Genomic DNA, 20,360 nt, shown 5'->3' on the forward strand with positions numbered 1-20,360 from the left:
TCTTTTTAATCATGTACTACATCTATTTAATTAATGGTAATAAATACAATACAAATCATGTGTTTACTTGCACTTCCATCCGATTTACAAACACTTCATGCCCTCACATGACGTAGCACTTATATACCATTTATTACCACATTTACAAAAAGTACAGATTTTTAAAGCAAATGAGTTTCATCTAAAATGAGAGCAGAGAATCTTCACAGAAAAGAAAACAGGTCTTTCCACCTGAAAACAAAAAACGGAAACACAACCACAGCACAGCTAAACTGGTTGGCACTTGGACAAGGTTAACAACAGAATGACACAAAGTTCACAAGGTTTTAGCAGAACAGGGAGGTTTAAACAGCAATAATCCATTAGAACATAATCTAATCTAACGGCCAAGTGACCTTAATAAGGCACACAAACACATGGGTTTCAGGGTGGGTTCACTAAACAATTTAAGCCACTGGTTCACATGTCAATACATAAAAGCATTGACATGAAATTTGAGGTTGACGTACGTACACAGTAAACAGTTACATTTCAATATTGAGGCATTGCAACACTTCACTCCTAGTCCCCGCTGAATGAGCTGGAATCCTGGACTTTAAACCTCATTGGGAAACAGTTTCCCACTGTGCAAAGTAGTCAGCTTATTGAACGTCTGATCATGTGAAAACTGTAAAAATGGAAGTTTTAGTCAAAGACATGCTGAAATAGTGCTGGAAAATACTGAGAAATATTGAACATCTTATCTGCTATATATGATATGATTCTTCATAGTTTGAATTACAGCATACAGTTAACACATGACATCAAGGGGCCCCTTTTCCATGCTGAATCCTTGCATCATGAGTCGTAGTTACATCAGCTATATTAAGATTAACCAGGTACGGTACCGTGCAAAGACAGACCCTTCAATTTGAATTCATTTCCAGTCAAAAATGTGATCATCTGGTCATGGGGAACAAATGTTGAAGGAGAGCCCTAGATAAAATAAATCTAGTTTAAATACAAATTTTAAGTGTCTACACTCTTATTACAGATTTAATCTCTTGAGAAACTCAAAGAAATTGCAAATCTCTGAAGTTCAGTGTTCAGATGTTGGTTGCATTGTGCTTCTTGTAATCCAAATCATATCTGAGAGAGAATAAGCAAACAAGGTTTTGAACGGAAACTAAATAAGAAAAGGGTGGCTTTGACTTTAGAATAGTCCCATAGTTGACTAAAGAAACCTTAAAGACTGTTTGGATGACTCTATACTTTATATTTTAAACCACTTCATCTTTGGGTGATATAAAACTGTGAGGCATTAAACGGGATAAGAGCATTACTGAACAGCACATGCAACTGAACTGACTTGTTCTTTCTTGTACACCAGGGAGATGATGGACAGAAGCATAAGAGGGTGTTGGTGGAGGTTAACGGCAACTCTGAAGAGTAAGATCCCAAAAAATATTATAAAGTGAAAGCTCAAAAGTGAGAGTAATTTAAGCTCTAGGCATTAACTTATACAGCTATAGCAACAAAAAAATGGGTCACTGTGCAACAGTGCTACAGGACTGACACACTGACCCCTGTGTTCTTAAAAAATGTCTTTGACAGAGTGCTGATTTATTGCCAGCTCCACAATCGCTATGATTGTGATCATAGTGACGGTGATTGCAGTACAAAACTAATTTCAGCACACATTGTAATTCCTGACTCATTTTCAAGTAACTCAGTGCCTCTGAGATCACCATCTGGTTTATGCTCAATAATAAACATTTACTGAAAAAAAAGTATATCTCATAGTATACTAATTTATGGAATAACTATAAATTGTATTACTTAAAATATTAAGCCTCCTCCAAGTTTGCAAGCATCAGACTGCTATATACAACAATTTGTTGGAAAACAAAAATCATACACTGACAGAAATACAATAGAATAGATAATACAAATAATACAAGATACTTAATAAAAGTAAAAACTAACAAATAATACAAAGGCAACAGAAGTTTAAAACAAGTGTTTCAAGTTTGAGCGTTAGTGCTTTCTACTGGTCCATAGCGATGACTATGGCTCAACCCAAGAGGGCCTTTTGCTTTCAAAGCAAATCAATTCAAAAGGGTCAAAAATCATAGCCCAAAGATATAAATCTGAGCTTGGTTAATCACGTTTTGGCCTATGAGAAGGACTAAAAATGTCTCTGTCTGGCTGGTACCTTTTGAAATGATAAACAGCTACATAATCAAAAGCATAAATGACAAATTACTGATTGTCTGAATTTCCCACAAAGAATACACCATTTAAGAAGAAACAAGAGAGGGAAAAAAAAATTCAGTCTTTTAAACCAGAAGTCTGCACAAATCCTGTTCCCGCCAAATACCCTCTTGCAAAGCCTCACCCATTTACAGCACTCATGCATTTGGCAACACTAAAGGAGAGCGGGAGAGGGCCACAGCATGATGGGCAGAGATACAGAGTGTGGGATGGACACTAGAAGGCCTCCTCATTGGCCAAAAACTTCCTCATGCAGGTCGAGCAGGGTGCGGGTGAAGTTGTTGATGGGTCCAATGGAACTGAGGGTCATGGCGGCATCCTGCCCCCACAGAAGATTGGGGCCGAACACTACAGCCAGGTTTGTGTTGGTCATTTTGTTAACCTCGCTCTCTGCTGACACCTGGGGAAAAAAAAAAAAACATTAAAACACAAACATTCAAAGAGAAGTTCCACTGAATGTTTTGATGGTGGATAGTTGGCAGTTCATGACACCGGACAAAAAAGTAAGCACTGAGCATCATGAAAGTCCTATTCGGCCGGATTAGTTTTACAATGAAAGTTCCTGAGACCAAGTTCCACATTATTTTTTTCTGCACATTATACACAACGAAACAGCTGAGAAAATATTTCTAGCATTATTTCTACAATTTTAGACATCAAAAACATTTTCCCTACTAGTAAGGTGAGCCAGAAGAGTTTAATTAAAAAACAACTCAACAGACTCCCCACAGCAGCAACCCGAGCAAATCGGCCATCATACACAGGAGTGACAAAGAGTTAGGGTGGATTTGCACTGGATAAGAATTCTTGGTGAGGAAAAAAAGATCAGTGAAAAGATCAGTGCAGCTACTGGATACACTGCCACCAGAGTGTGGACCAGACCCAGCAACATTACTGGAGTTTTTAAGACTGTCCCTATGGTTCTGTTCTGCTTAGGGTTTTTTTTTATGGAATTGACTGTGAAATGTCATACAGCAGCTGAGCTTGAACCTTATTCATCAATAAATGCCTCCTCCAGCTCCTCCATTCTTGAGAAAAACCACAAAAAAACCCTTTTCCCCAGGATATGACTACATTTTCCCCCCATGGGAACTCACATGGGATTAGTAATAATTACCCCACATCCACAGGTAAACCTAGTGATGGCAAAACAAGGCTTCATTAATCAAATGGGGCTTTCCAGGCCGAAGGTTTGCCAAAAGGTTAATTACCCTTCATTGAATCGTTCTCACTAGTGACACCTGCTGTGCAAAGGAATATAAGACAGACTAACAGTCCTGAGCCAGAGTATCCTGGGATGTCTGTTTAAAATAAACTATTTTTGCCACAATGTCTCATTGAATATAAAACTGTGTTTGCACTGATATATTATTAACTGAGTGTGATGTTGACCATAAATACATCAATGAGTGCTTATGGGCCTGGGAGTGAAGGACAGTAAACTGCAACAGAGCAGTATGGGGAAAGGGACATTGATTTTTATTTAAAAAGGAGCTTTTTAAACTTTGTTGGGGTTGAGGCGTTTCATTTTCTTTGATCTCCCCAGCCTTAGAGAATACACTTTCAAGTAGCACTGAGGTTGGAGTGCATTCATTGTCTGTAATTGGTTTTCCAGTCACCTATACACTTTGGACACACACACACACATACATATATATATATATATATATATATATATATATATATATATATATATTCCCTCCCCACCTCTCTCCTCTACGTTTTGTATATGGCTGTAGATGTTTTGTCATTTGTGTTGTTATGCCATGAGTGATCGGAGATGAATTTCCACATTAGGTAAATTTATATAAGTTTAATATTTCTAACATTCCCATATTCAGAAAGTTGGCATCCGTAGATGTGAAGATGGTAACCTAACTCATGCTCACCCAGTTTTGCCCAGGCCCACACAAATGTCAATTTCTGGCTATGCCACTGCTGGGCGCAAGGTAGGAACACACCCTGTAGGGGGCACCAGTCTACAGCAGGGCGATACACACTCACAGTATTTAAAAAGGACACATTCTAATTTTCTACAAGATGGCAGTTCCCTAGGGTCCTAATTAAATGTCTGTAACATGTTATGGTGCTGTGGGGCTTCATCCTTGTGGTATTTAGACCATTCTGACACCGTCTAAAAAAAGCCCCGTTTAGAAAGCCTGGTTTCAACACCTTTAAACAAGAATAAGTCAGAGTGCACAGGACTGAGAAGCGAGCAAGCAGAAGCTCTTACTCTCAGGTTTCTGTCTAGGTTCTCAGTATTCTAATTTTTGCTTTTTGTTTTGGCGCTGTATTCTCGCTTTTCCATGCTCAAATAATCATGGATCCAGTGCTTTAATTGGAGAAACTCAACCATGCAGTTGCTCACCTCAGAAAGAAACTTGATGAGGAATCGCAGTGATGCATAATTCTCCTCAGGAAGTGACATCAGCATGTTTCGGATTGTTATGACTTGAGAATCACTGTCCACATCTGGGGGGGGGGGGGGGGGGAAATAATAATAAACCCAGAGAAGAGCAAAATGATATGACAAGATATCAGTGCTGCTGTGGAGCTGGTAAACTGAGAGAACGCTCACTCTGAAAGTTGACGACGTCGTTGTAGAGCTTGTAAGTAAGCAAAGGTTCAGGCAACTCCCTGAGGAATGTCTTAAGGATTACAGCAGCCAGGTGCACATCTTCAATCTGGAAGAAATTCACTTCCTCTCCTACACACACACATTCACACGTCAATCCCTAACATTTTAAAAAGAATTAACTTCTAAATGTTTCCATTAGGAGTATGATGAGGGTACCCGAGTTGTATTTCAGCTGGATGTTTTTCACAAGGCTAACATTAGCTGACCGCCGGAATATTCCCTCTGTCTGCAGACCTGAGTCATGGAGTGAAAGGAGGGTGAAGGAGAAAAGGAGAGGGGAAAAAGGAAACAAAAGAAATGCATGATCTCCTTTTGGAATTCATGAGTAAGCTTTTACATGACTGTGACTAAGGCCTTGCTGTATTACTACAATAGGACTCATTTTCCAGGCTTGAAATTAAGAATATTCTTACATAAAAGGCCATATTTGGTTCACAACCTATATATTTTATGTTAGCCTATGTATGGTGTGGGAAATTAACACAAAATAGCATTTAGAATTTTGCTATATAACTTCTCTTTAAAGAAATAATAAAAATAAATGTATAACTAACAGAATGCAGCTCACCATGTTCCTTCAAGAAGGTGATCATGTCTCGCATCACCATTGGAATGCCTTCAGAATCTGCACCTCTGTCTCGCAACCTAAACACAAGCAGAGTACACACAAACTCAAGACACTTAAACAAAGCTTCTGTTGAGAGAAACATTATCATAAAATGTCTTATAAAAAGCTAGAACGAGAAATTAACAATGAAGATAACATCTGCCTCGACTAGTGACATATTTAACACTAGAAGCACTGAGAACTGTTTATTTGAATTGTGACCAGTGGCATAGCCAAAAATTGACCTTTGTTGAGGGCCTGGGCAAACTTGGGAGCACTGCAGTTCTACACTTTACACAGCATCTCCTGCTCGTCTCGTGGTTACGCCCCTGACTGTGACCGACCAATTTTAATTCTGTGACTTCAAGCATTGCTAAGAGACTTTCGTACACATTTTCCTAACAGTCTCCCCCTCTTTTTATGTTTCTCTCAGTTTGTAGCAGAGCAATCTACACCTTCTGTGAGCAGCACAGTATCGGTTATAGGAGACTGATCAGCAGGTCACCAGTTATGGCCAATCACAATGAAAACCGGCCAACTCCAGTCATGGGTAAAACTGTGCATCTCTAATTATCACGGTTCCACTTTTCTACAGTCCATTGCTAAGAGATGTATACCCCTCTAGACAACAACTGGCATTGAGCATATTGACTTAAGATCATTTGCAGTTACTGTAAAACATCTTGTTTCATTTCATTCTTTTTTATTGAGCGTATACAAGGTCTATCCACAATGGGTATACCTTAAAGTACCTGACTTTACAAATTCACAAGCTCTGAACATAAGAGTTATTTTGAAGTGAAACACTATTAGGGTCCATGAGCAGGCATTCATTTACACTTCGATAAGCAGAGTGGGGTGTGGATAAACGTTATTAATGATTGATATTTTCCTTTGAACACTGGAGCATAATTAGAAAATCATTAGGTAAATAAGAGGTTAGTAAATCATTAGAAGGTTTCTCCCAGAGATTAGAGAACAATACTTTTATATTTTAAATGAAATGACACATTGTGATCAATATGAGACAAACAGACAGACATACACAGACACAAATAAATAAATAAAGAATTCAACTTCAATATTTCACTCACAAGGATAAGGGCACCCCAAACTGTTGGAAGGGAAGAGGAGGGCTTCGAGGTGGTGAAATTGGACCAGGTACCACAGAAGGCTTTAGATTGAGACGGATCTTGTCATCGTACCTACAGTCAGGCAGACAATAACAATGTGAACCTGCTTTGACAAGAAGAGTTTCTGTTTACATGGCACTTATATTTATGACATTATGAGCTGCTCTTATGCAGATTGACTTAGAAATTAATGCCATTACAAATGTAGATGAATGTGACAACACGGCGAATGCAGTGTTAGGACCCTTACTACTGTGGTGTATATGCTTACCTAGGTAGAGAACCCATTACAACAGTCACTGGTGTTTGGGTTCAATAAAATGAAACTATTGTTAAATAATAGATACTCCACCACAAATGTGTGTCGTGTATGCTGGGTTAGTGTAGTGTTTATGAGATTCTTACGCTCTGACTCGACTGGGAATCACCAGCTGATCACACTTCACTATTTCCTCCAGCTCACTCAAGTAGTTAACGTAGTGTATCTTGCGGCCGAATTTAAAGCTGTGGACACAAGCACACATCAGAATCAAACTTCACCTTCAATGCTACACCATCTCCACCATTTGCTAAAGTAACAGTCTCTAAAGTCTGTAAAGCTGCTTCAGTAGGAATTCACAAATAATGATGGATATCTATAAATACCTAGAACAGTGCTTCATTACCACAAATAGCTTGGTAATGAATGCTCTTTTTTTAAATTTGTGTTCTGATGATATATCTGTCTCTTGAAAGGTTGTTTACTCTGGGAATGTTCTAACTACAACAACTCACAATGCAGTTCCAAGGAGCAATTGAAAACAGTGAGTAGGTGTAAAAATAAGAAATGAGATTGGTCTATTTAGTACACTTTGAGACTAATGGTATCTTTATCCATTAGTATTTGTGCTATAATTAGAAATTACGCTTGTGAATTAATTTTGTGACTTTTTTAAAGCATATGTAGAATAAGTTTAGTGCCAACCTGATGAGTGGTTTGAAGAAGATGAGGACGGTTCTGATAAACATGGTGGGATGGACAATGTAAAATGCTTTAATGTTCTTCTTATACCTGACAAGTGCAAAAAGTTATTGTTATTGCACACTTTGTGGATGCATTAAATACAGGTTAAAGCAATGTTTTGCCATTGTTCGAGTATTGCAATGTGTCACTCATTATTCAGGTCTCATGTTTTGAACACTAGTCATGGAATACCCTCCTGTCCTGCATATTTTTATGTTTTACTCCTTGAGCACACTCACATCAGCTCAGAAATGACTTGTTAAAGAGCTGATTAGTGTGATTTATTGCATTGGGAGCAGAAGACTACCAAAATGTGCAGCACAAAAGGTACTCCAAGATCAGCATAAGGCATTTATTGCTTTAAGTAAAATCTAGAGACAAAATTGCACATCATACTGAAAGTGAAAATAAGCCAGGTACAGAGTTTCAGCTATGTCAGTGATGACTCATATGACTTACTTTCTTTCAAACTCACGGTAGGCATCTCGCAACCAGCTCAGCGACAGCTTGTTCTCACTGGTCATGCCATGGTGGAAGTAGATGAGTGTGTAATCGCTCTCCACATACTTATCTAATGTCTGCTTCAGGTACCTGCAGTGTGTCACAGAAAACACAAATCATCATGCTCATTAATATCATTTGCATGAAACGGCAATCAAAATCAAACGGATTGCAACTCATTTCATATGAAGAACCTCTATTACTACATCACACTGGTCAAAGTACATGTTTTGCTAAGATGAAAACAAGTACATATCTTTACAGATACCACACTTCTGCATATTTTAATAATGCACATGTACTATTTACTTGCTGAATTTAACATATTGGCAACATATGCACAGAAAATGTCATCTGTGCAATAGCTTCAGGACATTTAATAATAACATCACTTCATCAGTATAGTGTTTAACACACTTTCTCATATCTTCATATTCCCAGCTCATCAAGACTGACCTTTTTAATGTGTGGCATTAATAAATAAAAGACATATGACATGGTCTCAAAAAAATTGTCTATGGTCCAAAAAAAAAAAAGCCCTATTCCATACCTCTGACTTTTTAACACTGATTACTGCAGAATTTAAGGTGACCATACAGCGTATTTTATAGGTACAGCCTTAGTCACCAGGGAGGCCAGTGGGGATTTACAATTGTTGATAGTAAAGGGTAAGGTAGGACTGTATAGCTGGCGGGGGGTGGGTCTGGGACATCAGACTTCACTGTTGAGCCTCCTGAAGGTGTTGTGGGCTTAATTCAGTGAAACACTGACGAGGGAAGGTGCCTACCTGATGACCCCTGGGCAGAGCTAGTGATACAGTGGCTGGTTTGGGTACTCATGTGCTGGGCTCAATGAGTAACTGTAGATGTTAAGAGTAGCTGGTTGGTGATCGGATCATAAATGGCCACAACCTTAGCGCTGAGGTGTATGTTTCAACAGGAATTTTGTGGCTGCAGGTAGGAAGAAAGTGTGGTAGGCCCTGTGTAAAGATCTAATGGATTGGCATAGGACATTTTACATATTATCTTGTGTATGATCATAATAGTTTTTTCTGACTATATTACTTTTCAATTGCAAAAAAAAAAAAAAAAACTTACATAAAGTCACTTTAAAGCATTTCTCTGACATCTGTTCCTTCATGAGAGAAAGTGCAGTCTAAGTAAGGAACAAGTGAAGGGTTTAGAGGAAGTACTATTTATGCACACTTTCGGACTCACAACACAACCTGCTGACTTTGCTCAGTAATGTTTCAGGTCATGGACTGACCACAACTTGTTTAGGAAATGGAGATGCTTACATAAGTAGTTTATGATGATCAAGCTGATTGTGGGGAGGCATGCGACATGCACTGAAAACGATCACTTTCCGGCCAAAGTTATCATCACCTACAGACAGACAGAGAGAGAGAGAAACAGAGAGAATTACTCAGAATTCAGGATTACTATGTCCAAATTATCTTCTAATCTGGAGTAACAAGTGCTGAATATCTCACCTGCCACTTCCACTATTTGATGCTTTGCAATTTCATAGAATGGGTCATCCCGTGACAGGTGGGAGCCTTCACTCAGGCTCTTTATATCTGTAGCTACAAAGCAGAAATAATTTTTTAATACATGAATAAATGGTATACTACAAGTTGTAGCAACTGTTATTAAAAGAGACTCTCAACAATGTCTTACACAATATTATATACAACAATATTTTAATTGTTGCTAGTTCCACCCATGTGTTTGTTCTCCTTAATCACCATGCCACAAAGCTGGAAGCGTGAAGGTGAACGCATGCTTCCTCCAAGGGGCCATTCTGAGCCAGCCAGCACATCATTTCACACTGCTGCTAACATTTTACTCTGCATGCATAGAGTAGAAAATTAAATGCTTAATCTGCCATGTTGGCTTACAGGCACTTGTATTGGCTAACACTGTGCTAAATTAGGGGGTGGAGGGAGGACAATCCTACCCTTCCAGAGAGAGCAGTTTACTTTTTATTTATTCTGTATGAAGCGCAAACACGGGCTTCATTTCCCCAAAAAAATAAAAATAAAACACACACACACATATATATATATATAAACAAAAACATTTAGAAAGTATTGTATTTGCCACATGCCTTCTGTCACATGATTTACTTGGACAGGAAAAGAACACCGTTTACTTATGAGCAGCCAAAAGCAAGATTACTGTCAGAAACCTGTGATAACACTTTACAGAATACTGACAAGGTAAACAACTATATGCTTAGTCTAATCCTCTAATACACACCTCTTAAACACTAGGAGTAAATGTTAATGAATTTGATATCACAAACACAAAAAAGGCAACTTTTAACTCAAGGACAAACAAATTAATTTACAGTCATCAAGATTTAAGCAGGAAAATTTTGCTCTAACACAGATGTGATTTTCCTGTAGACGGGATGTACTAATCAGAAGCAACCATGCCCTGGATGATCATTTACAGAAAACAATGATAATTTTAGTTAATGTTGCACTGATACCGATAATGTATTGGCACCGATACTGGCACTTAAACACAGTATTGGTACCCCTACATGTAGTACACAGGGCACTTTTTGGGACACACCCCATGAAGCAGATACTGACGCGCATGCACGCCGCTAGATGCAGCTCAATTTAAAGTTGGGGCAGATTATTAACAGACTGGGTATTTCACACTACACGACTGTTTTGTTGATTTTTACAAAGACTGGAAATATATCACACAAACTACACGACCACAAATATGCAACTCGCGTTTCCTTAGAGACACGTTTTTGGGTTGTGGATGGGCAAACATAGTCGGCGGTCCGCGGTAGGAGCTGGAGATTAGTAGAATAGCACATAGCTACGTCCCACCTTAATCGGTTCAGAAACAGCATCGTAGCGCGTGCCAGTGTTGCGTCATTTTAGGTGGAATGGAAAATTTGAATTCAGTTGGAACAACGGCTGTAACGGCTTGTTGTGTTGCGTACCACGTTCTTCTACAGATAATACTTGTTATATGGGGGCATGTGCATCCAGCACTATGCAATACATTGTAGTGTTTCATAGTTTTACCATTTAATCCGTCATCCACTGTAGAGCTCCACTGCACGCGCCTGTGTTTACTTTCTGTTCTCATTGGCCTTTGCTGGAGACAACTCTACGCGACTCGCGAAAAAAAAAGTTTGATACGCTGCGACTGGTCAAACGCGATTTCGATGCCAAAATGTCATGTAATGAAACCTCAGCACAGGTCAGCAGCAGTTCTTAGAAAATGAATTTCACAGTCATGACAAATATCCTCAATGTAAAAAGCTGTTGAGTCAAGTTAGACTATGTCTTCCTACTTGTACTTGTTACTGCCTTGTGGAAATAATGTTATTCATGTCTCTGAAACTTTTTGTTGTTCATTCAGGTTTATTACATCTTATTAGTGATACAGGATACTGCTTTAACAAAATAAAATCTGTAAGTATAGCAATATAAATATCTGGATTTATAGGCATCTGTCTAGTAGTTACACAGATTTCGTATCGGCAGATACTTGAACATGAAATGTTCAAAATGTGCATCCCTAATTTTAATCACAGTAAAAATATCAGAACAATTGCAATTAAACATTTCCTCCAAAAAGTTCAGTTTATTTAAACTAGCCTATAGCTTCCATCCACTACAATTCTCTGCATTCTTAAAATTACCTTCACTTAGCAACGCAGCAGCAATTCCTCAGGCAAAAGGCATGGTTCACTGATTATTCATACCATTAAACAACTACACACAATCCCTCGCTCCCTCTCTCTTTCACACACACACACAAACACACACAAAGGGTAAGATCTTCCTGTAGTGTCTTCTGACCCTTCTATCAACAATGACACTGAATTCAACAGACAGCTCCACTGTGTTCCGGTGAACTGCTAAATATAGAGAGCTGGAATCATCTGATCCAGACCTTTGGCAAAACTCATAATAGCAAGTGTCACACAGTTGAGTCCTTCCATTAGAGCACTATCCATGAAAATAATAAATACATGGTACATATGTGATGTGATGTGATTATTATTATTTAAAAAAAAAAAAATAAAAAAAAAATAAAAAAAAAAAGGGGGGGGGGGTGCTGTATTATACAACCCTGAGTAATAAAGCAATCTAAAATATTGATGTTTTTTCTTATTTTACTCCAGATTTGAAGTGATTTTTTCATATTGGAAAATATGTCTCCTTGGAATATCTGTCCCCTTTTGATATGGTTCTGGAGAAATATGAGACAATAGCAAATATTTTAATCACTCAAAAATTTCAGCGATAGTCCTGTAATGCTATGCCATAATTCAACGAGTGATTCTGCTGACAGCCAGTAAGACAGCCAGATATGAGAATAATGTCCAACAAAAGGGAAGATTTGGGGTTTTGTATGTCTGAGCTTGTGTTAGACTTGTGTAGAGATACGCCCTCTCTGCCTAAACAATCAATCATGACACACAATGGCTGTGTGCAAAATAGCTCCCCATTTACCTTTTAGGGCACTGTTGAATAGGTCAGCCATTTTTCTCTGGGTGTCTGTCTAATAAAGTTGCATTCATGCATGATTTTGAGGGTACTACAGTCTATCACTGTGTTCTTGTAATTCAAAGTAAACATCTTAGATTACTACATGAGCTGAATGTACACACACACACACACACTTTCTAATTGCTCACCAGACTTGCTGATGCTGACGGGGTCATCCGGTGGCCACGGTTTGTCCTGCACCAGTTTGAGCTGGTCCAGAGCAGCGCTGGGAGAATCATCCCCACCCAAGTCATCATGAAGATCCACCAGCAAATCCGAGGACATGATGGTCCTCTTAAACTATTTAGAACAAGGACCTGGAAAGAGAAACATGCATTGTTTTTCCCCGAAAGACTATTTTACATTTACATGTTTCTAATATTTAAAAAAAAAAAAAAAAAAAAAATCACCTAGAAATGACGTTGAAGGATTAGTACTTGATCACAAAAGCCACTCCTCCTCAGCCCAAAGCAAGTGGCATTATACCCATCTAGCAATTACTGGTTTAAAAGAAAATGCAATATAAAATCTAATTTACACAATTACATGAAATGCAGTGAATCAGCCAAGAAATTTTTTGGAGCCCAAAGTTTGCTTTTTTAAACTAAGAGCTTCTGTTGCAAGGCTAATATTTTTACTTTAGTATAATTTTAAATTTTTAGTAAAATGTAATAAGTGACCTGGCTTATATGTTTGTCCCATTTGAAGATTTGTTTATTTTATCTCAGTTCAAAGACATTATGCATTCTAAAACATGCTACACAATCTATTCTGCCTAAATTATGACCAGGATTCAGTTTGAGTGGGGCTTAGTGAAGCTTTTGGAATTTGGGTGACACTTCGATTAAAGCTTTGGGTGATCAACTGCATCTGGACTAAGTGGAAAATCAACAAAATTAGATTTTTCACCAGTTTGCACATTAAAAGACCATATTAAAGTCACTCCTGCACAAGAACTGGTATCAAAGTATAGTTACTGAAACAAGGAAACGCATTGTCAATGATGAAAAGCACTGAATTACTTCCTTTGTTAAGCATTTTATTAACTGTGACTGAATAACATGATGTGCTAAAAAGGATCCAAAACTTAGAACATACACAGCCTAATTAGTGAGAAAGGATATCCATCAAACCCTCTTTAAAAAAATTTTTATATATATATATATAATTTGGTGGAAATAAATAAATCTATTGACCCTTCATGCACACATTCATTTCCTCAGTCATAAGCTATTACTGCATTTGTTTCCCAGACGTTACTTCCCTCTCTGTCCTGCTTGGTTTCACTCATCGTTTATTTTATTGCTGGTTCTCTGTCTTGGGTACACACACACACCCATAATGAATCACAATGCCCAGCATAAGAGAAGTGTTAACATGTTCACAGAGAATCATCCCCGCAAAATGAAGCAGACAGTGGTAAAGTTAGGCGCTGTTTAATCATTGTGTAATCACGTGTTATTTTTGTTTTTTGGACTGACCACGGCTCTCCAGTTCTCACAGATCAGATTTCCCTGGAAATTTGTTGGCCATCGACACAAGGAGAATTTAACCCTCTTCAGAAGACCATGAGGTAAAGCAAAAGAGCCATGCAGAGTCCAGCAGATTCGTGTAGGTTCCAGACAGTGGAAAAAGTGCCATAAATGTGCTAGAAGTACACACAGAAGGTCTAATACCTAAGAATCAGGAGTACAAACATAGAAACTCAACGGGCTCCTGTTTAATTATGTACACTTTTAGTGCAGTGTAAATTATTACAACAACACACTAAAACGTTATAGTCTCCAAAATACTGACCCAATGACATATTGTATATGTATCGCCTCAAAACAAGAGGAGACCCCTTTAAATCTTTAAAGCGCATGTCAAGGCCGTAAGGCTAAAGGCACAAGCGCTTGGCGGATTCCGATACTGATCTGCAGTGACATTTCTCTTCTTTTTATATCACTGGCAAGCAGGGGGAAGGGCAGATCTGTGGCTCTATTGCTGCCCAGCTGTGCAGAAACAGCAGCTTTACACTTCACTGAAGCTCAGACCCAATCCAGCTACTGCTCCACAACTTGCCTTTGCCAGTTGGCATTGCAAATTTCCCAGTGCGACTGCAGGAACTTTGAATGAAAGTGATGATCTGATCTACGACCAGCTTCCATTAGGCCACAGAACTGTAGTTATTATGAGATTAAGAACAAAAACTGATCACATGTGGAATAAGTGACATGGCACAATATAATCAAGACATTTTCACAATACAATTCTTTGTGATTGAATAAATGAGATAGAAATTCACATTCAGTGCTGCACAAGATCTGAAACATCTAACTGCAATTTTTATAATAAATACTGTAACTGCGATATAAATCGCAATTATTTTCTATAAATCCATATACAATGGATATATGAAAATCACAACTTGCACTTTTTATGGCTTGAGGTTTGGACAATAAGTGTACACAGAGCTAGAAATCTCTTGCGATGTCTCAACAGATGAATGTTTTCTTGTATGCGATTGGTTCAACAACTCCACAGTTGGTTCAAGAGATGTTTTATCACACTACACTTTAAATCTCGCCTCGTAATTTGAAAACTGAAATTTCAATATAAAATGAATTCCTAGTCCACACACCTTAGGTCGACCGATTCAGATTTAAAGGCACATACAATGAAGACACTGACATTCAACAGTACACACACAAAACTTGAAATGCATGAAATGAACAGGGACTCAGCCGCAATTGCACACTGCCTTAAGGTCACCATGTGCAATGCCAGGAGCCAACAAAATCTGAATACAAACACTAACATCAATGTTCAAACTAATGTAATGCCTTCCCAGAAGAGTAGAGACCATTTCTGCAGCAAAAGAGGACAAAACACCTATTAAAATCTTTGATTTCAGTGGCCATTAAGGGTATTTTTGCCATTTCACTCGTCTAAAATCACAAAATACACAAAATACAAAATACCCCAAAAGCATATTGTGACAATAATTTAATTTTGTGATCATTAATGCCTTCATAACTCCCAGAACTAATCACTGATTAAGAGTTATCTTAAACCTGTTTCACAAATTATTACACTGAAGATGGTTCTCATGTCTCAGTCCGTAGCATTAACTACAGCAGGGGTTCATATCCTCGAGGGTGTGAGCTCCTTGGAGGTCTAAACCTGGTAAACATCATTCCTTACTAATCTCATTATGTGTACACATTAATGAAGCAGCCAGAAACAGAAATGAGAGTGAATTTTATTTTGAGCGCGCACACTATACATACTGGCTCATATGGACTAATCTGTTGTATACATTTTTCGTATTTTACTGGTTTTTCTGCCTTGACATATTATTGAACAAATGATGCTTTTTTTGTACCTGAATGTTGGTTTTGTTCCAGTCCTCGTGTTTTTCCTCTGTACCCCATTTAATGAGTGTAATATTGTCAGGTGCTGACTCATGTATTGATATACACAAAAATGTCACTGCTGCTCTAGACGTACATTAACAGTTTTCAATATGTCTGTCTTACTTACTGCCATGTTTTTGAATTAGGCATCACAAAAATTATAAGTTATAAATGTCACAAGAATTGTGTTCATTTTTTTCTTCCTAAGGCAAAGATGAGGCTACTCATAATCCTTTGGCAAATTTCTAGCATGCTCTATTCCATTTTAAAGCCATTACACCTAGATTCATAGAACAATGATACTCTTTCAGGTCTGTTTCAGCAGCATCAAGCCCAACCCTAAATTTTTCTAATTTAAATAAACTTATAAATATCTTTAAGGCCTTATGACAGCATTATGTAATATGATAGAATTATGATAGCCTTTCCAATCACACAATAACATAACCAAACTAAAGTGGCACATGTTAACACAGAGCGGCTAAAAATTAAACACGGACAGATTTTGTTTATAATACAGATGTTTATAATACAGATCTGTCAGTATCATCCATCATATGATTTCACTAAGTCCTCCATAGTGCTTGCTATCATGATGAGAGCAAACCCAAACCTGAGAATACAAACCAACAACTACTGCGGTCTTTCTCCTGCCAGAGAGTAGACACACCTCAGTGTGGTTTTAGAAACATGACAGCAAAAAAATTTGAGCATTTTTCTTAGTGTGTGTGTTAAGGGGACAGGCACAGCCTTTAGTTATTAATCAAAATGTAGCACTCAATATTCACACAATGAGGAGACCGGTAAAATTGAAAAATTTAAAAAGGTTTGTAATTTGTAACAGCTTCTTTTATCAACCGTATATTAAAAAAAAAAAAACTAACTGAACTGAGTTACATATTTATACATAAGATGTACCTTACACCAGTCGATTTAAAATGAATGTATCATGTCACTGATATTTGTGTGCACAGGGTCAATAATCCACCCAAAGTAGAATATAAAAAGCTATCAGAAAGCAGTACATGACTTGATCATTAACATTTTAAAAATACTGAAGTAGATTACACACATTCTACCTCTTAGGTACACATCTGGAAAGATAAGGATTGGCATTAAAAGCATATCTAGAAAAAACTGCATTTGCTCTACTGGGATAAAAGAGATCAAACATTTATTTTGCTCCAAAAAATATCTAAAAGATGCACTACAACAGTAAAGAAGAATTCTTTAAAATAAAAGTGAAACACAGGAAGCACTTGTAGGTCTCTGACCATCCATTCAAACCTTACCACGTGCCTGGACTATGAATAAGAGAAACATAGACACTGGAGCCATAAAACCTATTTTATTTACTTATTTTCCTTTCTCATTACTTACTCCTTACACTTTTCTTCAACTCCTTTTAATATATTCCTCCCCTCAGTTTTATGTTCTCTGCACTTATTATACTTTTACACTTGGTCTATGAAATTACCCACCACCAAAAACAAGTATTTAGGTAAACTGAAATAACCTTTTCTCTCGGGAAGAATTGGAGAAGAGGAACCAAAACATCTCTTTCTAGTAAAGGAACAAAGCAGTTCTCTCTTCTCTCTGTGACTAAAGGGACAGTGTCTTTCACTGAACAAGGGCATTATTTTTCCGATGCAAAGCACCTTAAGGAACTGTTGCATAAAACACCTCAAGTGAAAATTTTAACAATGAACAAGTGAATTATTTTCTATGGGATCCAACACCGTAGATCAGGCTGTTAATCGTATATAAGTATATATACTTTATTGAGCCCAGAGGGAAATTCAAATTATTGCTGTGTAATGTGGGAAAATGCTAAATTAAATATGGACAGTTGCAGAAATTAACAATAAAATATTTATTTAAACAAAAATATTTTAATTAAGAACTATATTATTACATAATGCTCCTGATTGCTTAATTCTAAATAAGTATCGTCATTGGTATCTGCAGGTACAAAATACACATACTTGTATTAGGACTTGGGGAAAAAAAATGATTTATGCAGATCTAGGAACCGACTTGTACATTTCCACTTAATCACACCGTCTACAATTCTCCAAGCCACTCTTTCGTTTCGAACAATTCCACAGTGGACGGCTGATAAAACCAATGCATTAAAGTCATTTTAACTGCTTGTTTCTAATTTAAACAGAGGAAAAATATATTTCTTACATATAACTTAAGAAGTTTGACCTGTTACGCCGTACAAGTGGTGTTTATCACTGAAATATATATGTGTCTCTTCCCCTCTCCTTTTTTTACTCTTTCTGTCAGTGTACTCGCCCCGTGAGTTCAGTTCTGTTTCATTAAACGTTAGCTAATCAGACCCATAGACAGCTGTTGTTTGTCTTTTGCTCATCCGGAGAAGAAGCGCCAGTTCCTTCGTAAATAAACACAGCCATCCGTCTCTGCGGCAGATGTAGAGCTGGTGGGACACACAGCATCGGTCTCCCCAATCCGCTAATGATTTACTAGAATGTGTTTAGATGCTGGAGTCAGCGGAGAACCGAGTTTCTGCCATTTGTTGCCATTGGGAAAAAACAATTGTCACCAGTATTTGGTCAAAACCCTCATCCCCGCACTGCAGTGAGCGAACGAGCTAGCTAAATAGATTAGATCATTTTCTAAGCAGAGAGAGAGAGAGAGAGAGAGAGAGAGAGAGAGAGAGAGAGAGAGAGAGAGAGAGAGAGAGATGCTAAGCTAACTAGGTTAGCTTGCAACCTGTTTAGGTCTCATTTCAGTTCGAATGATTTTGGCACAATTTCTTTTCTATTCCTTAAACTACAAAGAACAGCGCGACCTGAACCGGTGAATAATGCGCACAGAAACTCTCGCTCAATAAGAAAGTGAAGATGGAGCGCTTTACCTGCTGCTCAGAGCTCCTCACTGAAGCTTTCTCCACTCTCCGACCATCAGCTAATTCACTGCGGCGCTTCCGGCTGGTGCCTTTCAACACGTACTTCACCGTAAAAGCCCGCCTTAAATGAGAGCTTCAACATACACAAATCAGCCGAAACTTTGAAATTTCAGCCCTGGTTTGACATTCACCTCCACTTAAAATATAAGTACAGTTTACATTACAGACGGTACGTTATTTCATCTGTTCCTCGGCTTACTTTGTTAGCCGCCTTTTACCATCTTCTTCAATGCTCAGGACCCCACAGGGCCAGCACAGCAGTTATTATTTGAGTGGTGGATCGTTAGTGTTGTACTGGTAAGAGTGGGTCAGACACGGCAGCGCTGCTATTGCTGCGGCAGTTTTTAAACACTTTGTCCACTGTATTACACACATACAACTAACTTGTTGGTCCACCTTGTAGTTTTAAAGTCAGGGAATTATTGATGTGTCGGTCGCGAACGAACCGGTTCAAAGAGCCGGTGTTGTGCCGAATTCAGCACCCCCGCCGCGAGATGCATCCCCGGTATATTTAGTCCTAAGGGAGGTTAATCGGCGTTTTATGACAAAACGGGCAAAATATCATGTTCATTTCCGTCAAAATAAAAATAAATCGCCTTTTCCCCAGTAGAAACACTCTAGATGTTGAGATGTAAAAAAGAAAAGGTCGCTTGTAAATAATAAAATTATATAATCTACATGCACCGCTGCTTTTTCTGAAGTCAGCTTCGACTTATTCTAAAACAAACGTGTACGTTCATTTTCTGACCACAATGAAACTCCTACACATCCTGTCGCAGTTTTTATGGAATATTTAAACACTGGAAATAAATAGGAATATAGGACAAAAGCAGCGAATTGTAAATAAAATTACCACTTCATTACTGAACTTGCTAAATGTTATATCCATGAAAATGTACACATGCTGCCACTGCCTGAACATAACTGCAATATTAATAGTTGAATTAGAAAGAAACGTACCCAATTTTAATTCTGGCTACATTACTGTTATAACCATGAAACTTATACAGGTATTTTATATTGATCCTATAGGTGTACTGACAAAAACAAACCATATTTGTGTGTACAGAAAGACAGTTACAGGGGGATGCTCTTTAAGGCAGTCCATCTGCCTGAAAAGGCACCCCCTCTTAAAAATGCTGTGTGTTTTAAAGTAGAAAGAAATAAGCACTTGATTCAAATAAGATATTTTTTGAAAAATATAACCACACATTTATTTTATAATATAAAAACAATGTATTATGAAAGAAAATATATTATTTAAACTGCACATGCAAATAAACATTAGAATCTAGAAACAAGTTCAAGCAAACTTGTAGCATAATAATATATTATTATGGCAATTATTTTAATGACAATAT

The 20,360-nt window shown here is 37.8% G+C and overlaps 1 protein-coding gene across 1 annotated transcript; it reads right to left on the reverse strand.

Annotated features, from left to right (window-relative positions):
- Window positions 1-113: 113 nt before the first annotated feature.
- LOC136677874 (rho GTPase-activating protein 1-like) lies at window positions 114-19,058 on the reverse strand. The gene is made up of 13 exons (XM_066655567.1): window positions 18,949-19,058; window positions 12,816-12,983; window positions 9,628-9,720; window positions 9,433-9,520; window positions 8,094-8,225; window positions 7,596-7,682; window positions 7,037-7,135; window positions 6,593-6,703; window positions 5,460-5,536; window positions 5,048-5,125; window positions 4,832-4,960; window positions 4,622-4,725; window positions 114-2,653 (listed from the first exon to the last, which is right to left on the reverse strand). The coding sequence occupies exons 2-13, from the start codon at window positions 12,949-12,951 to the stop codon at window positions 2,483-2,485; spliced, it is 1,305 nt and encodes a 434-aa protein (XP_066511664.1). The 5' UTR covers window positions 12,952-12,983; window positions 18,949-19,058; the 3' UTR covers window positions 114-2,482.
- Between the last annotated feature and the right edge of the window lie 1,302 nt (window positions 19,059-20,360).

Source organism: Hoplias malabaricus, chromosome Y, assembly GCF_029633855.1.
Source record: "Hoplias malabaricus isolate fHopMal1 chromosome Y, fHopMal1.hap1, whole genome shotgun sequence".
In the NCBI taxonomy this organism is placed as follows: Eukaryota; Metazoa; Chordata; class Actinopteri; order Characiformes; family Erythrinidae; genus Hoplias; species Hoplias malabaricus.